Source organism: Myotis daubentonii, chromosome 16, assembly GCF_963259705.1.
Source record: "Myotis daubentonii chromosome 16, mMyoDau2.1, whole genome shotgun sequence".
Taxonomy (NCBI): domain Eukaryota; kingdom Metazoa; phylum Chordata; class Mammalia; order Chiroptera; family Vespertilionidae; genus Myotis; species Myotis daubentonii.
This window is the reverse complement of record NC_081855.1, coordinates 23010122-23035327: the sequence shown is the minus strand read 5'-3', so window position 1 is coordinate 23035327 and position 25206 is coordinate 23010122. Positions and strand designations below refer to the sequence as shown.

General features: G+C 56.0%; 1 protein-coding gene across 1 annotated transcript in view; it reads left to right on the top strand.

Annotated features, from left to right (window-relative positions):
* The window catches only part of RPH3AL (rabphilin 3A like (without C2 domains)), a 94252-nt gene extending 70956 nt beyond the window's left edge, over positions 1-23296 (top strand). Inside the window, 4 exon segments of the mRNA XM_059669206.1 lie at positions 19074-19187; positions 20783-20892; positions 20894-20929; positions 22144-23296. Coding sequence (XP_059525189.1) covers positions 19074-19187; positions 20783-20892; positions 20894-20929; positions 22144-22347 — 464 coding nt within the window. The 3' untranslated portion in view covers positions 22348-23296.
* Positions 23297-25206: the final 1910 nt, after the last annotated feature.

Below are 25206 nucleotides of genomic sequence, written 5' to 3'. Positions count from 1 at the left end.
ACAGACACAGATGGCCTTTCGGTTACGTGGGCGAGGAAGCAGCAGCCCGTACGCTCCGAGAGAGGCCAGGCCATGTGAAGGCCCCTCTGTGGACTCACTCTCCCCTGCTTCCCAGAGCACAGGGCCCGCCTGTGCCAGGCCCAGCACAGGCTGTGGCCATCCTCCCAGTGCCCGCAGAGGAGGCCGCCCTTCTGCTCGGCAGGTGGCCCCCGTGTCTCGCCAGGGGCAGCAGGACCGCGAAGGCTGGTGGCCCTGGCAGGTTGTGGAGGCTCAGGCGGTGTCTGCACCCACCAAGAGCAGGGTGCACCAGGGATGGGTGGGCTGCCTGTGGTGGGCAGGACTGAACTTGGGGCAACCACAGTCGGGGCAGGGAGGCAGGACAAGCAGAGCCATTCAGTGCGGGTGGCGTAAGACGCCCGAGTGTCCCCGGTTTGCAAGGAAGGGCGCCAGAGAGCCACCCGCAGGCCGACTGCCCCTGCTGCTTCTGGGCCGATCCTGGGTGGCTGTGCTGGTCCTCCCAGATGAGCCTGTGCAGAAGCCAGGATCTGTGCTTTCTTACTGACCCGGTGTGCACTCACAGAGGCTCTCGGCGGCTACCGGATACTGTGGGAGACCATGGGCCTGGGCCGGCTGGAATCAGCCTTATAGCTGGTCCTGAGTCTGGGGACAAGGGTTGGGGAGCCCTCTTGCCAGCCCCATGCCAGCCCTTCTGTGGCTTCCTGGTTCATGTGGCTTCAAGGTCAAGTCTGTGGCAGCCCCAGGGAGACTCGGCCCTGCCTGCCTCTAGGAAGCCCCCCAAGCTGCCAGGGGCTGCTGCCTCCATCTGGGTTCCTTCTCAGGCCGGTTTCCCTAAGCTTCAGGCTCCTGGCAGCAGGCAGCTCCCAGCAGGCAGCCTTGGGAGTGGGCACGGGGACATCACCAGGCCTTTCCAGACCACTGCCAACTGGGGACCCATTGGTGTTTCTCTCCCCATCCCCGGCCCCACCGTCAGCCTAGGTGTGGTCCAGGTCAAAGGTGTGGCCCAGGTGTGGTCTGGTAAGCCCAGCCTTCATAGCACCCCATTCGGCCAAAACTGAGCTTGAGGCCAGGTGGGAACAGTGACCAGCACTGGGCTGTGGCCTCCCCACACACTGAACGCGGCACGCGGGCGGGGCCATGGCTCTCCTGAACAGGAACGTTATTCGATGAATGAATGGACCGCCCACCCGCTCCAGGATATTTGAAAGACCTTGGGAGGGGTTTCATCAGGGCCTGCAGGCACCTCTAGGTCAGGGGTCTATTGAGCAGCCCCAGGAAATACGTGGGGGATGTGAGAATCCCCCCACTCTCCGAAGGAGTCTCTCATCCCAGGCCACTGCCTCAGGGACCCCAGGGGCAGCATCCCCCTTCGCCCCGAAGTCTCTGCTCCCTGGCACCAGAGCTGATTCTGGGTACCAGCGCATTCTCTCTGACCCGCTCGCCTCCACACCCCCTGTTCCTCCATCTCTCTCCCACTCCCTCTCCCAGCCCTTGGGCTGGTATACCTGTGGCTCCCAGCTTCTCCCCTCATTCCAGCCCACCCTACTTTCTTGCTCCTGCCCTTTTGAAGGAGGAAAGGTAATCAGTAGATACAAGCCATGAACTTTTCGGTCCACAGCACATCGGATGAAATGCATTGATGTTTCCGAGGCAGGCTCCATTTCCTCCTCCTTTAAATTTTCTTGGTCCGTTTTTAATTACGTAAGCACACATAATATATGTTAACAAATTAATGCAAAGGTGCGTGAAAAATTAAAATCTCTCCCCTTGCCATCATCTCAAACAAACCCCTCCCTCTTTCTCCCTGCTCCTATAAACACATACTTGACATTGGGTTATGTTTTGTTTTGTTTTTAGTAACAAAAATAGGCTCTTACCCGTAACTCTGCGCGTTGCTTTTTTCACTTGAAAGAGTATCATGGGCATCCCTCCAGATCAGTAGATATAGATTTTACTTTATTATTTTTCATGGCTTAATAAAACCCCATTATATCCTGTATTGTTATTTAATTATTCACCTATTGATGTGTTTCTGGCTTTTCATACTGCAGGCAATACTGAAACACCCTTCTATGTATGTGATGCTTTTATTACTAGGGGGTAGGTTTCCCAAAGTAGGTTTGTGTGTTTTGAATTTCAATAGACATGGCCAAACTATATTCCAAAAGTGTTACAGTCTTTTATACTCATTTATCCCTGCGTCCTTGCTTGCCATGAATAGTACCATTACCTGTTTTAACTCCATTGCTCATTTTTTATTAAATGATTTTCTCTTATTGATGTGTTAGGGATACTAAATAGGTTGAAAATAATTTCCTCCTTGACTTTACATTTTATATAATATTTTGACATTCAAAAACCATTTTTTTTCTTAATTCTTGTGAATTTAAGCATGTCTTTTGCCTGTGGTTTCTAGGTTTCCTACTTTGCTTTGAAATGTCTTCCTCTCCAAGGTTAAAAATATCTGCTAAAACCTGGCCGGTTTAGCTCAGTGGATAGAGCATTGGCCTGCCGACTCAAGGGTCCCAGGTTCGATTCCGGTCAAGGGCAGGTGCCTTGGTTGCGGGCACATACCCAGTGGGGCGTGTGCAAGAGGCAGCTGATGTCTCTCTCTCATTGATGTTTCTAACTCTCTATCCCTCTCCCTTCCTCTCTGTAAAAAATCAACAAAATATATTTTTTTAAATCTGCTAAATAAAATGTTTAAGTATTATAAGAATAAAAGGAAATTACTTTAAAATTATAAAATTACCAAAAAGAGGAAAAAAATGAAATCAAATATTATATTAACTGATAAAGCACTGAAGCCATGTTCTATCCACATGAAAACCAGGAATACCCATCATCACCACCAATCATAATCTTATATAGTATTTAATGTAATAATGCACAAAAATAAAACAAACTCTTCCTATTGGAAAAGAGAAGAAATTCTCTTACTTGCAGATGGTGTGATGCTATAGCAAGAAAGTCCAAGAGAGTCTACTAGGACTCTCCTAAAACAACCCACTAGGATTAATAAGAAAATTGGGGAAGTGATAGGACACAAAGTAAATCAATAGTTTACACTCAAAATAAATCAATAGTTTTTACCCTACACTGACTAATTAGAAGTAGAAATGAGGAAAATCCATTCAGAATTGCAACAAAAATTATAAAATGCCTAGAAACAAATTTTATGAGAGAATTATAGGTCCATCATGAAGAAAATTATACAATCTTATCACAGGACAAGAAGTAAGACAAGAACAGAGAGGCAAATAAGAATCGTGATCCCTCCAAATTAGTAAGTATAACAACTATCTGATTCCCAATGGAGTTTTTGGGAAGAAGTGAATTCAAATGTTATCATTATCCTTGGATAAACAAAAAGTAGCATAAAATGGAATATATTCAGCCTTAGAAAGAAAGAAGCGCTGACCTATGGATGAACCGTGCAGACATTGTGCTAAGTGAAAGAGGCCAGAGACAAAAGGCCGCACGGCGTATGATTATATGAAATGTCCCGAACAGGCTAACACATAGAGACAGAAAGTAGAGTAGCGATTGCCATGGGCTGGGGAGGATGCGAGGAAATGGGAAGGAGCCACGAATGAGTGCAGGGTTTCTCTTAAAAGTGATGAAAGTGTTCTGGAATTAGATGGTGGGGTGGCTGCACGACTTATATACTAAAAGCCACTGAATTGTGTACTTTCAAAGGTTGAATTTTATGGTACAGATACACATTACAATAAAAAAAAAACTTCATAAAGAAGTTAAAGAATAGTTTAACTAAATGTTTTTTTAAAAGAGAATAGCCAGGGTAGTGGGAGGAGTTGGCCGGCCAGATGGTAAAGCTTACTATAAGGTTACTTTAATCAATAGAAACAGTAGGGTATTGACACCAGAACACAGAGGATAAGTAAATAGATAAGTGGCACCTGACAGAGGGGTCACAGACCTAAGAATGGACGCTGAATATCGGTAGCTTTTCAACTCAATGGGGGAAAGAACAGGTTTTATTTAACAACTGGAGCTGGCATAATTAGATTCCCATCCCTTTCCACGTGCATCCAGAAACACATTGCAGATAGATTCAATTTCTAAATGTTAAAAATAACACCATGAATGTATTAGAGAAAGATGAGCCGCGTTTGCTTCCTCTGTGTTATCGCAAGGAGAGCCGGTCGCACTCTGGCACCCACGGGGCAGGTGGCTGACGCCCTGTGTGTCCCTCCTCTGGACACGGAGTGTTGGTGTGGGCCAAGGACTTGCCTGCAGGCCCTTTTGGTGAGCCCCCTCCCAGCCTGCTCATCGTAGGACATTCATTCTTTCTTCGGGATGGGGTGACCGGGGTTCCTCCTGGTGACTGGCCCTGGCCTGACCTGGCTACCTCTAGGGAAGCGGTTCTCAACCTGTGGGTCGCGACCCCTTTGGGGGTCGAACGACCCTTTCACAGGGGTCGCCTAAGACCATCGGAAAACACATATATAATTACATATTGTTTTTGTGATTGATCACTAGGCTTTAATTATGTTCAATTTGTAACAATGAAATTGGGGGTCACCACAACATGAGGAACTGTATTAAAGGGTCGCGGCGTTAGGAAGGTTGAGAACCACTGATCTAGGGAGAGGTCTCCACCCTCCCACCCATCAGTCCCCATGAGTGTGTGCTCCATGCTTCTTTTCCTGGCCGATCATTGCTCCACGTCTATGGCAGCTGGAAGTAAAGTCAGCTTTTGCACACTCCCAGGCATCTTTGTCCCCCTGTGAAATACTGGGTGGAAACGATGGAACTAGTACTTCAGGCTCATAGGTCCTAACCCTGGGCCCCCTCTCCTGCGGATTTCTCTCCTTTGATCTGGATTCCCGCCCTTGAGTTGTGTGTAGAGAGATATTTGTTAGGAGACGAGGTGGGGGATACCATATTGATCTTGCATATTTGGATAATAAGAGATCACATTTTTTTCTCACATATTAGAAAGCTTAGAGGAAGGCACTGCAGCACTGGTTCAGCAGCTCAGTGATGTCAGGACGGACGGCTTCACAAGTCTTGCTCTTTCCTTCATGGTCCCATGATGGTTGCTGCAGTTCCAGCCACCAGAAGGGAGGGAGGTCAAAGGGGAGGCTGGGAATCAAGCCTTTAGTTCTGCAGCCTTTCACTATGACAGGAGCAGGCGGGGGCTGGAGGGGGGGCAGCACTAGTACTGGAGGGCCCTGATTTCCTGTGAGAGCCCGAGAGTTGAATTTCTCTGACGGAAGCCATTGCATGTGGAACTTGCTCTCAGAGAGGACTTTGTGCTCCTCGCCTCCAGTGTCGGGGATGCTGAATATGATGGGCTGCTGCTTCTCTCCAGCCCCAGGCTGTGACCACGAGGCAACGCTGCCTGGGGCTGCTCTGGGGCTGCTCTGCGCCGCCTTCCCCAGCCCAGGCTGAGCACCCGAATGGAAAGGGGGTTGGGACTGAAGCCCCAGGCCTGGCATCCATACAGTGTTAGTGGGCTTTCTAGGGTGTGTGTCCTCTTCTCAGCTGGGGGCGGAGCTGGGGTTCCTGGGAGCCTGAGCCTGGGTCAGCGAGGCTTTGTCTCATTCACCTCTCCCAGGGAGCCTGAGGCCGGGGGGTGGAGGGGGGGGGCGGGGGGAACCTCGTCCAAAGCCTCCATCACTGCCCTGTGCCTGGCGGACTGGGAGGTCCTTTCCACTTTGTCCTCTACCCTGAACCCCAAAGCCCCCGGCTGAGCACAGACAGGTGCCTGACCCCCCCCCCCCCCACCACCACCACCACCACCATGAGGCAAATTCACTTTCCCGTGTCCCCTGAGGCCTGGCCACACAGTCCCTCCCGGCCCTCCGCGGGAACCCCGCACCCTGGCCTCAGTCGTCTCCCCGAGCCTCAGAGCCAGGCTTCCCGGAGGGATTTGAACAGAATTACACACGGGTTCACTTCAAGGGCTGTTCTGGAAAAGTACTTAAGTCTTGGATTTGTTCCAGTTGAGTCGTTTTCAGAAAAATGGGCGTTTCATTATCACTTCGTGGGTCTGGTAGATTTTAAATAATTCTCTGAAAATTCTGAACTGTGGTTCTGTTTGCAGGCCTGTGGAAGCAAGCCCTGGCCGGGGTTGATCAGGTTGAGCCGTCTGGTTCCGCTAGGCCTACAAGTGTGTCCCCGGGGTCGTCCTTCCCCATCACCCCTGGGCTAACCTTCCCGCCCCCACGCACCCTCTCCTGCCCCCTGGAGAAGTCGAGTCATTGGGTGCTGCGCTGGCCCCAGCCAGAGCGCCATGACTCACGGTCATTATCTCCTCTGAGGCTCAGAACAGCCCCGGGGGCAGCTGCAGACGGCAAAATTGACTCTTAGTGATGGATGAGGAGGGGGAAGTCTGCCCAAGGTCACGCAGGCTGCGGCCAAGAGGGCCTGGCACCGGGCTCCTGAATCCTGGCCCGCACACCTCCCTCTGAGTGCAGCGCGGAGTGGAGCGGCTGCCCACATCGCCCCACATGCTGGCTGGCTGCTTTTGGGCTGGGTGGGAGGGTTCTGGTGGCCAGGAACAGGCGCCGAGGCCCGCTCTGCCAGGCTGCTGAGGAAGGTGTCCCCGAAGCAGGGACAGAGACAAAGGCTTGCAAGGCCGATGGGGACAGGAGGATGGCAGCAGCGCCTCCTGCTTCTCGGGGAGCTCTTGGATCCGCTCCATCCCCACCTCTGCCTGCTCAGCAGCTTGTGCTCAGCAAGTCTGCCTGCCCTTCCGTCTCGGCACCTGCCCCACGCTCAGGACCCCGCTCAGCGGGGAGCAGGCTGGCCTGGCTCCTTTCTGCTTATGCTGCCTTTTCCTGCACCCAGCCTGTATCCTGTCAGACATAATAGATGGTGTGGCCAGTGAGGGCTGCTTCCTCCAAAGCAGAGCTGGGACCGAGCAGGGGAAACTCGGTGTGCTCAGTAGCCAGGGAGCCACAGGATTGGGTGCTTTGTGGCTGACAGGGTAGTGAGCTCCCTGTCACTGGGGGCATTCAAGCAGAGGCCGGATATGGTGGGTTGAGAAACTCGCTATGGGCTTATGAGTGTGTGTCCAGAGTCAGACCCCCATATTGTAACCAGGGCTTGGGGGATGGAGATACAGCCGTTGGCCCAAGATGGGGAAAGCCACATGGCCCGCGAAAGCCTTGAACCCAGGGCCTCTGACTATGTCGCACAGAGCTGCAGCCGACAGGGCTAATGAGCAGTTCCGTGGCAGCCGTTTTTCCATCGCACGCATATGCTGTTTCCTGACTTCTTAACGCAGCGTGCTATTTATACCAGTAGATCCATTCATTCTTAATGAGCCACAGTTGTGGATTGTAAAATGTTTTATTTTCAGGATTGCTCACTGCCCAGAGCCAGCTGTTGCTATGCCACTTTCCTCCTTTCTCCGTTCCTGAGAAGTTAGCATTTCCGAAGCTCCTCAGAGCTCTCAGCTGCCCGCCCCCGCCCACCCGCCCCCCACTCAGCCCCAGTGTTTCCCCAGCAGGCTCTGGACTTGCCATTTCTGTCACGTCCACCTGGACATGAGGCATGAACTTCCTGCAGCCTTAGGAGCAGCGGGGAGTGTGTGTGTGTGCTCAGGGGGCAGGCTGGCCGAGGCTTGGAGAGGAGGCAGAGCGGAGCAGGAGGGCTTCCAGGTTGGGAGGTGGGACTCCACCTGCCGGGAGGGTTGGACCGTTGCCGCTGTGATAGGTCGAACACCGGTGGAGCAGTGATTCGATCTGGCTCGTTGCTTTAAATTCATTGACAACTTTTTTAAATGTGGAGATTTCCCCTTTGAAAGAATAAGGAGTAGCCCAGCCGGTGTGGCTCAGTGGTTGAGCATCAACCTGTGAACCAGGAGGTCGCGGTTCAATTCCAGTCAAGGGCACATGCCCGGGTTTCAGGCTCAATCCCCAGTGTGGGGCGTGCAGGAGGCAGGTGATCAATGATTCTCTCTCATCATTGATGTTTCTCTCTCTCTCTTCCTCTCTGAAATCAATAAAAATGGGGTTTTATTAATTTTAAAAAATAAAAGAATATGGAGTATTTCTGGCTGCTTTTTGGAAGTCAGAAGGCCTGCCAGGACTGCCCCTCCCTGGAGAAACTGGACAGGCTAGGTGGCAGCTCCCCCATTTCACACAGGGCCTTCGGTCTCTGGCTTGTCCCCGCCCCTCCCTATAGTTTCTGACTCTGGATAATCACCCTTGCGGGGTTACTAAGAAAAAAGCAAAACAGTTCGTGTTTCCACATCCCTGGGAAAAGAGAGAGAATAGAAGTTAGACCCGCAGGGTCACTTGCTGCAAGAAGAGCGGGCATGCTGCTCTGTGGCAGGGAAGGGTTCTCACATCCAGCCCACTTCACCCCCTAACCCCCCCCCCCGCCCCCACCAGGACCAGTGGGAGGCAGGGGCTGACCATCACTTCTCTGTCCCCCCTGCCGACCCTGGGCCACACATCCTGCCCATGGTGGCTCTACGCCTGCCTTCCGCGCCATCACCAATAAGCGCTTCAGCGTCAGGCCTTGCGGAGCGGATGTGTTTTAACGGGGGGGCGATGTGGGGGGGGGCACCCAGGCAGGAAAACTTCAGTGTTTTGAGGTTCCTCCTCTCTGGACCTTGGTTATCCCATGAGTAGGATGGGGCTGTGGGGCTGGGACAGCATCTGTTGTCTTGCAGCTCTCGTATCTCACCGCGCCAAAGCCACGGGAGGAAACTCTGGAGGGATTCCTGGCAGGTGGCAAAGCTGCTCCCAGACCATGCACTGAGGCTGCCTCTGCTGCAAAGAGCAGCCCCATTTCGCACCGGCCCCGCCCTCCTCTCTCACATGCACGTGCTGAGCTGCCAGTGAAACGCCATCAAACCCGCCCAGCACCCCTCCCCCCCCCCACCCCCACCCCCCACACTGTGCCTGTGCTAAGTGTCTGCTAAGCGCCTGTGAAGTCACCGATGCTTCTCTTCAAGTCCTATCCCGGGATCGGCTCCTAGGCCTCATTATCACCTTCGCTGCCTCCTGTTTTACTGCCTGTGTGGGCTCTAGAATCCTGGGGAGTGGAAGTACCTGAGATTTATATACTAGAATATAAATTTTTACATATAAGGATCATAGAAACCACCAAATACCCACACGGGGACGTGTGAGCCCGAAAGGACCGTTGGGGGGGGGGGGGGAGTGTCTTGGAGCCTCTGGGGACGGTGCTGTGTGTCCAGACCGGACCCGCCTGGCATGGCGCCTGAGACCACTGACCCTCGGGTGTAGGTCTGCCGCTTGGGTCCAGGAAAGAAATGAACAAAAAGTCATGGTCAGCTTTCTCCATGGCTCCGCCAGTCGTTTGGGGAACCGAATGCCACCCAGCCCACTAGGGGCAGGAGGAGGGCATGGGATGCCCAGCCCACTGTGGGCCCCACTGGGGTAAACACTGACCTTGGTCTTCTCAGCCCTTGGTCTGCCCGTGGAGCTGCCTTCTGCCAGGCCCCGCTGAGGCCTGGGTACCGTTTGCCCAAGTGCTGAGTGGCCAAATCAAAACGGCAACATTAGCCCTGGCCAGTCTGGCTCAGTGCATAGAGCGTCGGCCCATGGACTGAAGGGTAGCGGGTTCGATTCTGGCCAAGGGCGCGTAGTACCTCGCACCTCAGTTGCAGACTCGATCCCCGGCCTTGGTGGGGGTGTGTGCAGAAGGCAACCAATCGATGTGTCCCTCTCACATTGATGTTTCTCTCTGTGTGTCTCCCCCCATCCCTTCCACTCTCTTTCTAAAAGAAGGGGGGAAAAATCAATTGAAAAATATCCTCAGGTGAGGATTAACAACAAAATAATAATAATAATAATAATAATAATAATAAGTAATCAAAACTGCAAATAAAGCAGCTGCCGTGGATCGCATGGTGGCTAGGTGAAGGCTGTGCCTGATGCGGTGCATCTACTATTTCAGGCAATCCCCTGAAAACCTGTGGGAGGGGGCAGGCTATTGTCCCATTTTACAAATGGGGAAACTAAGGCATGAAGAGGTCAAACAACTTACACTGTAATCTTGGCGTGGACAGAAACCGTGCAGCATTCCGGAACTCTGCCCTTCCCGACGCCCCCGGGAGGGGGCCTGGCCCTCCTGTGTGGCCGTGTTTAGGAGGAGAAGCCATGCAGGCCATTGTCGTGGCCTCCGGAGCCCTTGGTGAAGCCAAGCACCAGCCCGGTGCTGGTGGGTGTGAGGAGCGGGCGCCCCAGACCAGAAGCCCTGGGCGTCAGGAAGCTGCCTTCGCCCGCCCCTGCACCCAGCAGCCCTCCGGCCTGTCTTGGCTGCCTGGGAATTCGTTTCCCAAGAGCAGCAGAAGGCCCTCATTAGCCACACCAGAGGTCAGGGGCATGGCTGTCGCTTCGAATTTGTCCAAACCTGATGACAGCCTCGGCCGATGGGTTGATTCCAGCTGCAAAGTGAGGTCTGGGGGCGCCTTGCCCCTGGTCTGAGCGGAAATAGGAAGGCAGGGCCCAGCGCCCCCCACCCCACCCCCAGCCGGCCTCTGGCTTCGTTCAGCTCCGGCGTGCCGGGCCTGTGTGGGGCTGCGCCTTGGGCAGTAGGGCACACCCTCCCCAGCTCTCACCTGCCTCACCAAGTGAACCTACAACTTATTCCGCCCACTCTGCATGTCTCAGCCTTTGGGGACCTGGGTGAAGTGAATAAACCTGGACCCGCCTGCCCTGTCTGTCTGACTCCAATAAAGCCTTAGGAGATAGCAGTGCTCGCCCCACTCAGCTCAGCCACTGCCTCCCGCGGCCTCCTGTCAATCTCAGGGCGCAGGCGCTCAGATGGGGCCAAGCCGATCTCCCACCACCGTCCAGGAGCCCCAGCAGAGGCTGGGAGGGTCTCTGTGCCCGCTGACCTCCCTACAGGAGGGAGGGGCCAGGCCTCCTCTGCCTTGGCCGCCCCTGGGTCCAGGCAGACCCCGGCTGCCCATTCCCACACCCACAGGCCTGGGCAGGGCCTGGCATTCCACCCCAGCAGGGAACCTGAGGGACAAACCCAGAGGCCAAGAAAGCCAGACCTTGAAGGTATATGACTGAGAGGCCTGGGGGGAGCAAGACAGAGACACACAGACAGAGAGGCAGAGAGATGAGGCTGCAGAGGGAGAGAAACTGACAGAAACAGAGAAAGAGGAACCCAGAGACAACCGGTCCATGTTTCAGAGCTCATGGAGACACCCAGACACACCAGAGGGAAAATAAGACTAGAGACGCAAAGGCAGCTTAAAGAAAAGAAAAGAAAAGAAAAGAAAAGAAAAGAAAAGAAAAGAAAAGAAAAGAAAAGAAAAGAAAAGAAAAGAAAAGAAAAGAAACATTGGCAAGAGGAGCGCAAAGAGACAAACGAAAAGACAGACATGGGGACAGAAAGAAGGAGAGAGAGAGCTGAAGTGGAGGGAGTAACGAAGACACAGTGTGCATCCCAGCAAAGGAGTCGACAGGAGGTCTGCACTTGCTGGCTTTCATCTCTGCCTAAGTCGGAAGCAGTAATCTGCCAGAGGGAAACAGGGCAGAGCACACCTAAACCAGACTAGCCCCTCATCCCTGATGTGCCTGAGCCTAGAGCCTTTCTCTCGAGCCAGCAGGGCTGTCCTGGCCCCAGCGAAGCCCACCTCTGGCTTTTGCTTTTCCCGTTCTCTGTCAGAGATGCCGGGCCCACACCGGCGCCAGCATTTCTACCTATAAATCAAGCCCATCCTTAAATCCCACCTCTTCCAGGAAGCCCTCCCTGACTCCGCCCCTCCCTGAACCCTCGCTGGCTCTCCTTCAGAGTACGATGTTCTCTCTGAAAGGAGCTATTCTTATCTCCCGTCCATCCATCTCTGCTTCTGCCTGGAGCACCTCAAGCAAGGACAGGACCACGGGATTCTGGTGCTGGCGACCACATCACTATTGATCTGAGGATTTGTCTTCATTATCCGGTGCCTCCTGTCTGGGAGCCCAAAGGAGGGAGTTAATTAAAATCAATGGTGAATGGATAAACAAGCACAGAAAACCCTCCACTCTCCAGCTCTTAATTCCCAGCCTGGGCTGGGCTGACCCTGCAGCTGTCCCCTTTGACCGCCTGGGTGGGGGACCAAGAAAGGAGGGTTCCCCGTGACCCTCCCCACCTCACAGAGGAAGCAGTGAGGCTCAGGGTGGTCGGGCAGGGAGGGAGGCCTCAGCCTCTCTGGCCACCACCTGGCCCACCCCTACAGGGACAGGATCCCTGGCTTTGGGGCCGCCTTTCTCCTAGCCCTGACTCAGTCTCCGGGGCCCTGAAGGGAGTTTCCAAAACAAAGGAAGAGCCTGCTCCTCTGGCAGGGCCTCAGCTTGGGTCTGGAAGAAGAGCAGGCGCTCTGTGCACAGTGCTCTCCCCGCCCCCCAGGGCCCACTCATCCCGTGTCCATGGCAACTGGCCTCAGACAGCCCCTCCCCCCTGAGCCGTCCCTGGCTCAGGCTGAGGCCACCAGCTGCCTGCTCGTCCCATCCCATCGGAGTGTCCTTCAGAGGGAGGCTGGAGGAGGCGCCTGCTTGGGGGACAGGCCAGCCCTTCTGGAGACGGAGCTGGCTCGCCACCACCGCGCTGACCGCCGTCCGGCCCTCCCGTCTCTGCGCAGGGCCGTCCTTCCCTGGGGAGGGTTCTTCAGAGAGCGGTCAGCGAGTCGGCACTGAGTGCCTGCTGGGCCCAGCGCCGGGGGCTGCGGAAGGAGCCAGATGCGCCTTAAGGTGTGGCCGCACCCTCGAGTAGTTCCAGGAACAGGTGGGGAAGTCGAGGCAGGCACTTGCAGGACAAGAAGTTCGATGCCAGGTGGTGTCCTTGGGAGAGCGAATGAGGCCTGTCTCCCCTTACTCCCCGGGGCTGGAGGGACTTTTCAGTCGAGGCACAGTTTGGACGGGTCCCTGGAGTGAATTGGATTCAGATTTTTAAAATACTTACAGGCTTCCCCTGAGCGGGTGGCTCAGTTCATTGGCGCGTCATCCCATACACCAAAAAGGTTGCAAGTTGGATTCCTGATCCGGGCACATAGCTAAGTTGTAGGTTCGATCCCCAGTCGGGGCACATATGGGAGGCAACCGATCCATGTTTCTCTCTCTCCCTTCCTCTCTCTCTAAAATCAGTAAAATCATATCCTCGGGTGAGGATTAAAATATATATAAAATTACAGGCTGGTGTAGCTTTTTAAAGATGCATTGCCCTCTGTCCTTCATGCTCTTTCTTTATTGGTAGTTATTATTGTCTCCATTTTTCAGATGAGACGATTGAGGTTCAAAGAGATGAAAGAATTTGCTCAGGAGCGTCCGGGGCAGAGCCAGAATTGAACCCTCGATGTTGAGGCCCCTGCCTCTGACGGGAAAAGGCCCAGAGAGAAACCCTGGGCAAAGGGCATGTAGGGGGGACAGAGAATGAGCCGGCCTGCCTGGAGGGGAGGATCTGGAGGGAACAGGGCCGTTTGGTGCGGCTGGACCGCAGGTGCCCTGCATGCTAGCTGCGGAGGAAAGAGCAGGGTTCCAGCGAGGGGGAGGCCTGGGTTCAAGTCCCAGCTTGGCCTCCAAATGGCCTTTGAAGGCATCTGGTGCCCTCAGCGTCCTGCGAGGCATAACTTGGGGAGATAAGCTCCCCTGGAAAAAGTGAGTCCACCCTGTGAGGTTGGCCTGGGTTCCAGACACAGTGAGCCCAGAGGCAAGCCCTGCATGGGGAGGCGCGGACTGTGAGCTCAGGATGACCCTCAGGTAAAATAGCTCCCGTTTAGCAAGCACCTACTATGTGCCAGATGGTGCCCGTGTGCCCTCTTTTAATGCTCACGGCACAGAAAGGAACCCATCCTCCCCTGTTTCATGATGGACCTGCTGCCCACAGAAAGGTGAGGAAACTCGCCCCAGATTACCCAGCCGGGAAGTAGCAGAGCCAGGATATAACTTGGGGCTGACTCAGAGCCGGTGCCTCTTCACCACCCCACACTTCCCTTTTGCTGCCACCAAATGGAGCCCCAGACTTGCCAGGCGTCTGGGGAGGATTCAGGCTGCAGGCCCGGCCCTCCCCGGTCTCTGTGGAGACAGCTCTGGGACCTTCTCCGCAGCCATGTCAGCCTGGGGGGGTGGGGAAGGCTAATTGGGGGTGTCTATGCATTCCCCGGGGCCTTATTATCTTTCCTATACATTAAAAAAAAGTGTTGTTTTTAGTATGCAAAATTTTCCACCATCTGCTTTGCCTTGGCAGAATGTTTGCTGAAAATATCTCTCTTCCTCTCTAATTCCCATAATTTCTGGGGCTCTGGGAGCCTCCAAGCCGAGCAGCTCGCAAGTGCCTCCCGAGCTCACAGGCTGCCGGCTGTCCTTGTGCCAGGCAGGCGGGTGTCGTGTGGCCCAGACGTCGCGTCTCCCCACCTCTCAACCCGAGAGGGGCTTTGGGGTCTCTCAACTGATGAACAAAACTGACCCGAAGAGAAATCCTAGAATTCAGATCCAGAGTCGCTGTCCGGGTTGGCCTCTTTGTGTGTGTGATGGCGCACTGTGAGGTGCCCAGGGTCACAGAGGTGGTGGCAGAGCAGAGCCAGGGAGCAGGTCCCCAAATCCCAAGGGAGGCGGAGCCAGGATCCTGCCAGTCCCCTGGACCGGCCCAGGCAAGGCGTCTCCACAGGACCCACCGCAGCTGCCACACCTGTCCTTTCAGGCAGTCTGGAAAGACTTTCCAAAACGGAGGACTTCCCCCCACCTTCATGTGCCAAAACTCTGAGTTTCCATGGCGATAGTCAAATTGCAAATCCATCCAAGAGTTGGGGGGGTGGGGGGGAGAGCTGGCCTATCCCCAGAGAAGTGGGCACGGCTGGTGCTGGTTTTCATCCTCAGCAGCAGACAGCCCTTCCAAGGCATGATGGGAAAATCTCGGGGGTGTCAGGTCCCCCAGCAAGTGGTCCAGGGGCTCAGCCTTCGCCGGAGGGGAAGGCCCCCCATCCTGCCTGCCTCATGGCAAAGCCCAGGTGAATCCATTTGGCGATGCCTCCTGGGGAAGCTCTTGGGGCTGTCTTCCTCCTGGTGCTTTCCCGTCTCCGGTCTGAAAAATCAGGCGTGGGCAGAATACAAGCATTCATCACCCAGCCATCCTAGACTCAACCTTTGGGGACCTGGAGAGGGAGGGGGATCCGTCTGCAGACACACAGAGTGTTTTGTTGAGGATGGAAGAGCAAGGGCCAAAAGATTTATGAGCCTAAACGCTTTGTTAATAGACCTGGAAGATTTACGATAGCAGCTGCTGTGCGGGGAGAATGGTAGTGACGGCCATCGAATGGCAAATGAGCCAAGGTTGGGGTTTCACAGAGGCCTCCACGCTGAGCCTGGCCCGGCTCGAAATCCCAGACAACGAGCAAGGATGCGTGAGCCAAGGGGGGTGCATCCGAAGGGAATGGGTCTCGTCAGCTGGCTGCTTCTCTGCTCTATGATGCCTTTGTGAGCTCATTGTCATCCGGGGCCCTCCATCCGCCCCTTCCATGCCCGCAGCCCTTTGGGGTCCATAAAAGGAGACAAAGAACAAGCCGACTGACTGTAACTTGAGGAGGTCTTTAAGCCTGGTGTACCCGAACCCACCGCCAGGGTTGGTGCTGTGGACAAGACACACCCCTCACAACAAAAACTGCTCTCCCTCCGTAGCCCAGCACAGTCTTCCTGCAATTTAAATCCACGCCCATTCCCAGTCCAGTGCCGTGACCAGGTGCACAGATGACAGGAGGGGAGGAAGGGGAAGCGATGAGATCTGTGAGCTTGCCACTGTAACCCGGGTCTGGGACAGCCTTTCCCCGTGGTCTCCTTCCAGTTCTTGGTGTTTTGTGCTTTTTGGCGTCTGCCCTTTAGCGCCAGAGGATCCTGGCATTGTTTTAACGCCGTGGAGCCCGTGTCCCCCTGCCCCGGGCTTGTGGAGATCCTGCGTGTCTGGCGCGGAAGAGATGGCGCGCCCCGAGTCAGAAAGGGTGACCAGATGGTCCGTAAGCCTCTCGGTCGGGGGGAGCCTGTAAATACTTTAAAAATCTGAATCCAGCCCTTTGCCCAGGGTTCCTCTCTGGGCCTTTTCCCTGTCAGAGGCCGGGGCCTCAAGGTCAGGGAACCCACGGGTTGGTGTTTAGTCAGTGAGTGAGTTAAAGATACTTAAATGCCTACAGAACCAGTACCAGTGAAGCCCGGTCTCAGTGGAATCGCGACCAAAGAAACCCAGTCCAGGACCTGAAAAGCAATTGCAAAGTAAGACAGGCCTCTCCTTGCTTTTCTCAAATACTATGGGAGGGGCATAGGGACCACCACCCCTCCCAGTCCCTGTCTCCTCTTGAGTCTATAGCACAAAAGCCCAAGATGCCTTCCTTGAGGGCGGGGATTGGGGGTGAGGGTGAGGGGGAGAAACGGGCAGAAAAGGCAGAATCCTTCAGCAGACAGAGAAGGACCCGCTGGGACACTCAGGTTAGCATCACTCTTGCCCCACCCGCCTGGATCCGGCTCTGCCGAGGGGGCGGCACACCAGCCTGATTCGGGGTGTCATTTGGCCCCGGCCCGCACGGAGCCCCGGTTCTGCTGGGGAAACGCCTGCATAGACCTGTACAGCAGAAAGTGGTTGGTGCCATTGTAGCAGAATGCACAGGCGTTCGGCCAGCTGGGCGCGGGGGATGGGCAGGGCATTCTGGGCCAAGGGAAGTGAGACACTGCAGGAGTGGCTAACTGGCAGTTTGGCAAGAGCTCCAAGCCGTGGGGCTGGAGGAGCCTGGGGTAGGAGAGCAGGTTGTATGGGATGAGGTTGGACAAGTGGACAAAGGTCAGGAGCTTGGGCTTGGGCCTGTAGATTATGAGGAGCCTTTGAAGAGGGTAACTAGCACTTGTGTGTCAGCTGGAGCATCCCCGGCTGTGCAGGGGGGCGGTGGGGCCAGGTGGGAGGTTATCACAGGAATCCAGGCTGGAGACGATGAGGCTTTGAGCTCAGCATTGATTTGAGGACCATTTAGGAGGTGAAACGGTCAGGACGTGGGGATAAGGGAGAAAGAAGAGCTGATTGGTCATCAGAGCGTCACAAAGCACCTACTGTGTGCCGGCCCCTCTGCTATGGAAGCACAAGGTTGAGACTCTCTTAGGGCTGAAATGGTCAGTCAGCTCCAACTCTCTGGTTGCTTGGTGTGTGACCTGTGCCTCCGTTAGCTGGCAGGTGGCACCGGCTGAAGGCATGAAGGCTTTCCAGAAAGCTCTAGAGCAGCGGTTCTCAACCTGTGGGTCGCGACCCCTTTGGGGGGTCGAACGACCCTTTCACAGGGGTTGCCTAAGACCATCGGAAAACACATATAGCATATCAGATATTTACATTACGATTCATAACAGTAGCAAAATTACAGTTATGAAGTAGCAACGAACATAATGTTATGGTTGGGGGTCACCACAACATGAGGAACTGTATTGAAGGGTCGCGGCATTAGGAAGGTTGAGAACCACTGCCCTAGACCCAGGTGGCAGCTACGTGGCACAGGTCCTGCCGTTTCCCCTGCAGTGCCCACCGTGGATCTCCCTGCCGGCCCGGGCTCTCCTCTCCTTCCTGCGGGGGTTCATGCAGCCCCAGGCTTCTCCTCTGCACGCGCTCCCAAAGGGGCCTGGCCGGTCCGATGAAACCGCTTAGCCATCCTTGGCGTAGATCAATTTTGTTTCCAATCTCATCTCCCACCAAATGGGTCCCTATGGCACAGGGCTGTTTGGCAGGTTGACTGAGATAATGCTCGCTAGGTACCTAGCACAGTGCCTGGCAGAAGGAGCTCAACCCCTGCTAACCTCCCTCCTCACCAGCATTTTGCATTCCCTGGATCAAACACTCGTGCCCCATCAGCTGAGTTAGTCGCCTCTGAGAGCTGCTGCCCTGTAATCCCAACCCTTTCTGTACATTTGTTCTTGTTATAATTACATCATTTAATGAAACGTTATGTAAATCGATGAAAAGAGTCAGAAAAAAACACACACACAAACAGTTGTCTCATAAAAGCCAGGGCCTTGGGATGTCTGGATAGAAGCCACTTGCTTAAAATAGCGATTGGATTAGATGTGGGCAGGACGACGGCAGCAAACAGGAGAAGGAAACAGGAAAGGAGAGGATTCTGCCCTCATCTGCGTTCCCTGGCTCTAAGCTCCGCTCCCATGTGTAGACCCTGAGCCTGGGAATCACAGTCAAACACGCGTGCAGTTGAGACAGGAAAGACCCGAAGTAGCACCCAAACTCTACAGCAAAAGATTGGCAAATGGATGTACATTTCTATGCTTAAAATTACAACAGAATACTCACCATATGAATAGATCCTGTACGACGACTCCCACCGGTGACGAACCAGCCAAATACGGTCCCGTTTAGTCCAGAAAAGAGGATTTCTGCCGCAGGGGGTGTTCCCTGTGAGGGCTTCCCTCCTCTCCGTCTCCTGGGAGCCCAGCCCATCTGCCCGGCTCCCTCCTGCACCCACAAGACCCCGCGAGAGTTACTGGGTGAACTGGGCTGAGAGCCCAGGCCGGCTGGCTCCCAGTTCCGTTCTTCCAGCGGAATCGGGGTGCTTAGGCGCACAGGCTGTGGGGCCGGACTGCCAGGGCTAAAATCCTGGCTCCTCCGCTTACTGGCTTTGGCAAGTGCCTCAGTTTCCTTGCCTGTAAAATGGGGAGAACGCTATTTTCTGCCTGACGGGGATGTTCTGAAGCTTCAGTGGGTTCGCGTGTGTCAAGGGCCTGGAGTGTTCTGTACGGGTCAGCGAGGACTGGCGTTGCCATGACTACCGAGCATTGCCTCACGGCCAGGGGCAAGGCTCAGGGCGGCTGTGCCTTCACCAGAGGGGACAATTGGCTCCTACCACGGGGAGAGGGTGACATGTAGAGAGGGCTGGGCCCAGGGTGAGTCCTCCTTGACTGGCAGAAAGGAGTGGCCTGTCATCCCCATCCCCAGGCCACTGTTCCCATGCCCCAAACACATGGCCAGCCGAGGTTCTGTGCCCTTCGTCCTGGCAGGAGGGCGGCCTGCCCTGGCCCACTCTGCCCAACGTGCCTGCTGGTGGTGGCCAGTCGCGTTGACCTCCTCGCTGGTGTCTGTTCTTCCAGTGGTCTCCAGCGACAGCGACAGCGACTCGGACCTCAGCTCCTCCAGCCTGGAGGACAGACTCCCGCCCCCTGGGCTCGGGGACCCCAAAGGCGGCAGAGCCAGGGGGGACTCAGGTGAGTGTGGGAAGCGCATGCTGGTTTCTGAAGCTCCAGGGGCGGGTGGTTTTGCTGCTGTCCTGGGCCTCTGCCCCCCAGCAGGGCGTCTGCAGGGTCGCTCTGGGTCAGGATGTTCTGAGAAGAGGGCCCGGGGCGGGACGGCTAGGAGCTGAAGTCTCAGCACCACTGAAGAGCAGGGCGGAAAGGAGGCTCAGCTGTATATTCGGGCGCCGGGGAGGCAGGCCCAGTGGCTGCCCTGACCCTCGGCCTGCACACCCCGGCTTCCTCCCCAGCTCCCTGTGAGCATCCCGATGAGATTTTGCCTCGTGAGCGTCAGGTGCAGCGTGCTCTGGTGTAGCCCAGCTCTGCGGTGCGACCCCAGACACACACTGTGGCCTCTTGGGCCTCTGTTGCCTGCTAGTTGGCACAAGCGGGCTGGAGCAGGTGGTCTCCGAAGCTTCCTCTGAATTTCACACCTCTGAGCTCTCCTCTGTGACCTGATGTTTGAAAGAGAAGTAACTGGGGCCTTGCAGCTGGCCAGACACACTTTCCTCTCCTTTAAACACACCAGGGGCCCTCCTGGGAAAAGGACCGGCTTCATTCAGAATCATTCCAGAGGTTAGAACTGGGGTGTCTGAAGACGGTGCCCGAGGCTGCTCTCACTGCATAAGGAAGCTTTCTTATGCCCCACACTGGAACTCAGTGCCTCCGCCTGCTGCCCCGGGACAAGGCTGGGGACCTGCCAGAGCGGATGTGGAAGGAATTCCTGCTGGGACCACAGTTTGGGCTCCATCAGAGATGCCGAATGCCGGGCACACGGGCTTGTACTTGCACTCCTGTGCCCGTGGCGGGCATGACTAGCTGATCATGATACGCTTTCCCACAGAGCCCGATGTGGCCTGAACTCTCCTCTGTGCAGTTTTCTGAGTGGTCAGTGTCAATAGGTGATATCAATATCAATATCAATAGGTGAAGATGGAAACTAACCCTGGACTAGACAATCTCTTAGGCACCTCGGGCTAAAGATTCTTAGGAAAGTGTAACGGAAGCTTACTGCCCGCCTTGGTTTCCAGGGCAGGGTCTACACGCCGTCCACCTCCCCCCACCAGAGCTCTTGTCCCCTCCCGTCACACCAACTCCCAGCTATGACCGGAGGGCCTAGTGGACAGGAAGAGATGGAGTCCAATGGCCCAGGCCCAGCTCGGCTCCCTTGGCCGGGCGAGGGCCCACAGGCGTATCTGAGGATCCTTGAGTTAGGAAAGGCAGCCATGAGAACCCACTGAGTTCGCTGAAATGTAACCCTCCCCTACCCACACCTCATTCCTCCTGGTTGTCGACGTTCGTGTCGGTTCCTCTGGGCAACCACCTGCAGGCCCACTCGGTGGCCTTTGTATGTGGTGGGCCCATCAGCAGTGGCCACGGGGTTGGGTCGCGCTAGAACGTGGCAGCCCTGCGGGGTAAGGGGCTCTGGGCGCAGCCCCCTGGACGCCCATCTCAGATCCATGTGGGAAGCTGCCCATCAGCTCGTTGCAGGCCGAGAGCCGCCCGGGCTCGGTGTAAGGTCCAGAGAGCCCAGCACTGAGCTACTTGCGCTCACACGAGGTCTCTTGCAGGTGGCAGCGTGGAGTCCCCCAAGATGGAGCTCACCCACCCAGCCAGCCACCTGTCGGGGAGCCAGAGCAGCCTGGCCAGCGAGGCCGGGACCGGCTCTGCAGACCCACAGAGGGGCACCCCCCCCTGGCCGGACCCAAAGGGCTCCAGTGAGTACCCAGCCACCTCTTCTACCCCCACTACCTCCCCCTCCTTCTCCCCCTCCCCCAGGGCCCTCCTCTCCTACTCAGTCCCCCAAAACTGGAAAGGGGTCGATGAGGTTTTCAATTCTGTATGTTTACTGAGCTCTGGGCAGGCACTGCGGGAACTGGGGTGCCAGGCCCCACCCTGCCTGCAATGAACAGAGAGGAAACCCAAATTAATAATGGTACCACCCCCCTATCCATCATCAGTGATGCTAACAGTTATTGCATCCTCAGCTTTATAAAACGTGTAATCTTTCATTTCCCCAACTCCATGACAGTCGCCGTAACTCCCATTTCAAGAGCACCTACTATGCTCCAGGCAACCCAGTCCTCACCAAGCCCCACAGTGTGCCCAGTCCTTGACCTCCGCTTCCTGAGACGCTGCAGGGCAGGGCACGCGAGAGAGGCGGCAGCTGGGCAGGTCTGAGGGTCAGGGGGCCTCGGTGGGCATGGCCATGAAGTGGGCCCTCTCCGCGCCCTCTGGCCTCCTGAAACCCTCGACAGGGGCCATTTGGAATCAAGCCTGAGTTCTCGTCCCGGTCCTGCCACACGGCCACGTGACCTGGGGCAAACCGCCAGGCTGAGCCGCATGAGCTGCATTTTATTAGATCAAAAATGGCCGGATGTTGGCAATTCGGTACAATTCAACCTGATCTCTCTGTGCCCAATGCCATGTCGCTAGAGTGGGGACCGCATCAGGTCCCTCATAGCGTTGGGGGAGGGTGACAGGCAGGGTCCGCGTGGAGCGTGCGCCTGAGCAGCTCTCGGGAGATGCCCAGTGATAAGTGGGGAGGCTGTGCGGCCAGTGCATAGGGTGTTCCAGGGCCTGAGGCACTTGGAAAGGGTCGGTCTGGAGGAAGGTTTGTGTTTCCGTGTCCGTTTGCTCCTCTGGCGTCGAAGGTCGAAGGTCGCTGTGTGGGTCAGCTGGGTTGCGATAGACACACTGAAGCGTGGGGAGTAGACGGCTTGCCTGGGAGGACGCAGCAGAGCGGAGCCGAGCTCTGCCCAGGGCGCCAGCCCCCGCCCAGCCGGCTGCCGCGGGCTAGTTCACACAAGGGGGGGGCCGGGGCTACTCCAGCTCCTGCGTCCCCTCCACTTCTTCCCCAAGGGTCAGGCTGTCACAGGGAGGTGCCCTGCCTCTGCTCAGCCTATAGTGGCCTTTTTTCTCTCCCCCAAAGGCAAAAGGCACACCTGGGCGAGTCCCCGCTGCTGACGTGGCCCGACGAGCCCTCCGCCTGCCCTGGGCAGTGGCCTGCGGGGCGCACGGGGCAGGCTTTCCAGTCGGAAGAGTGAGAGAGAGCGCGCACCCACATGCTGGAGCCAGACCTGCCGGCTCCTTCCTGACCAGCCCCGGAGGCCGCACATCCCCCTGTCCGACATGACCTCTGAATCAACAGACCAGTGTTTGGGGCTGAGTCTGCTTCTCCCACTCAGTGCCTTTCTGCCCCTTTCTTCTGGGAGCCCTCACACACACACACCCCTCCCCCCGCCCCTGGCCGTGTCACTCAGCTGTGACCTTTATTTATTGTCCTCCCTCGACCCCCCCACACCTACCCCCCCCCCGTGTTTATTTCAAGTTGGCTCTCCCCTTGGGTTGGGCTGGATGGGCCGTCACCCACTGGTGGGGCCTCCACGTGCACTGCAGTTCCAGGGGCACCAGACGGGCTTCCTCCACGTGGTACTCACGGGAGAAGCCCAGCCCTGAGCGTTACCCTCCAAAGCCGAGCTTGGCCCCGAGGGACCAGCCCTGGAGTCCAGAGCAGGTGGGATGAGAGAGTCCCCACCCTTTCCCTCTGCGGGGTCCCGGGAGGTGGGAGCTGGGGCCTGGCTCTGTGGATTCCTGGAACCCCTCCTCGGCCCCCCTGGTGTTCCCAGCCTCTCCCCCCACCCCCCCACCCCCCACCCCCCACCCCCCCGGAGCTGAGAAGGGCTCTGGGGGAGACTGCGATGCCGCTCACTGAAGAGCAGCCTTCAGCCTCTGCAGCTGGGCCTCAGCTCCCCGAAGCCATTAATTCACGTCTCTTCAGTCGGTTCGGTTTAGCGTGAAAAATACTTAATTCAAAGCACAGGCAAATGCTTCTGGAAAACCCTTCCCCGAAGAGAGAGAGAACGTGTGTTTGTGTGCGTGGGTGTTGTCTGTACCCTCCCATCCTTCCCCCCCCCCCCCGCCCTCTCCCCCAGGCCCCGCCCTCGAAGGGCCTGCTCCCCAGGCCCTCAGGCCCCCACCATTAGCTTTTTTGCCACGGCTACTGGCAGATGGTAAAAAACCTCACTGTTTCCCTGTGACAAGCTATGCTTCGGAATACAAATAAAGATTAGGGTTTGCATTGAGCATGTGTGTTGATCGCGACCACAATCGCGTGTGCTTCTGAGATGCGTATCGCTTGTATCGCCAGCTTTCACTGCTCCCCAAGATGTCCACGCGAGAAAGCCAGCCGAGACCAAGCCCATTTGCTCCGCAGAGCCCCTCCCCCCCCCCCCCCCCGAATGCTTTGAGCTTGGAGGGACCAGGTATCCCGAAGGTGGAAGCTCAGGATGGGTGTGAAAACAGCACTGCATGGAAGACATGGTTAGATCCCTGAGTGCCTTCTCCCAGCCCACATGGCCTGTGACTGCCCTGCCATCCCCTGGCCCTCGGAGAAGACAGGTCACTGCTGGCCACGGTTGGACCCCAAGCCAAAGGGGGAGACCCTCAGCCCTTCCCCTGCTCACACCCTCCACCCTCTGCCAAGGCAGGACGTGGCTGAAGGTCTCTCTGGGAAACTGACCAAAGAGAAAAGATGGGCAGAGCCTGACGTTGGCGAGTCCCCCGTCACCACGCGGGGCCCCCAGTGCCTGGCCCTGCCCCGAAAGCAGAGCTCCCGGTTAGCCTTGCTGAGCTGCACTCACCCCGGGAACAGCCAGGGCACCAACCGTTGACCAGAACCGACAACCAAAATACAGAGACTCCAGTGCACAAAGGAAGGGTCCGGCACAGCCCTCTGCAGGTTCACCGCGAACCAGGAAAAGGATGTTCTTCTTTTTTTTAATATATTTTATTGATTTTTTACAGAGAGGAAGGGAGAGAGATAGAGTTAGAAACATCGATGAGAGAGAAACATCCATCAGCTGCCTCCTGCACAGCCCCTACTGGGGATGTGCCCGCAACCCAGGTACATGCCCTTGACGGGAATTGAACCTGGGACCCTTCAGACCACAGGCTGACGCTCCATCCATTGAGCCAAACCGGTCAGGGCCAGGGTGTTCTCTATAAAAGCAAGTGTTGAAGCTCTTCCAAAGTAAAATGCAATAGCAGAACTTAAAATTGCGGTAGGAGGAATGGAAGGTGAGAGAAAATCCCCCAGAATATAAAAGCAAAGATGTGAAAGTAGAGGAAAAAGTCAAGAAAATTGGACAATCAAAAGATAAGAGCCGTGCAGAAGGTCCAACTAATAGAAATTTCAAACCAAGACACAAAACACAGGAGAGAAAATTGTCGAAGAAATGACACAGGGGTATTTCCTGGGACTGAAGGGACAAGCCCCCTAGCAAAAGAGCCCACCAGGGGCCCGGCACAGCGGCGTGAAACCGCAGCCACGTGCACGGCGCCGCCATGGCGAGCACCGCGGCAACCCCTGTGGACGGAGATGCGCAGGGTGGCAGCCGCAGCGCGACGCCCTCTCCCGGGGTCTTCCCGAAACAGATTCTCCCTCCCTCCGGAGGTCGGGCCGGGGCGAGAGGGCCTGTCTGCAGGCTCCCGGTGATGCCGTGCTGCTGGCCGGAGGACCACACTTGGAGGAGCGCCGGTCCCGGGCAGCGGTTGTCAGCGCCGGCTGCTCATTGGAGTCACCTGGGGCGACACAAGCGCTCCTCCGGACTCACCCCGAGGTTCTGGTTTCATCGCTGTGGAGCACAGCCCTGACATCGGATTTTTAAAGGTCCCCAGATGACCCCGACGTGCTGGCAGAACCTAGAACCCTTTCCCTATGGAAGCTCTTCTACGCGGGCTCCACACACGCATGGGACGTTGGGAGAGTACCTTTCCATTGGCTAAACACTGGAGACGGCCTAAATACCATGGACAGAAGGACAGATCTGTAACTGTGACACAGTCAGGCAATGGGCTGTCGTGCAGTGACGAGCATGAGGGGCCACACTCAGCACAGATGACTCACAGGCTGAGCAAGGAAACAGACGGCAGAAAAACAAACCATCATGACGCCGTCTAGTTAGAGACTTTAAACACACACAATGCTGCGTAT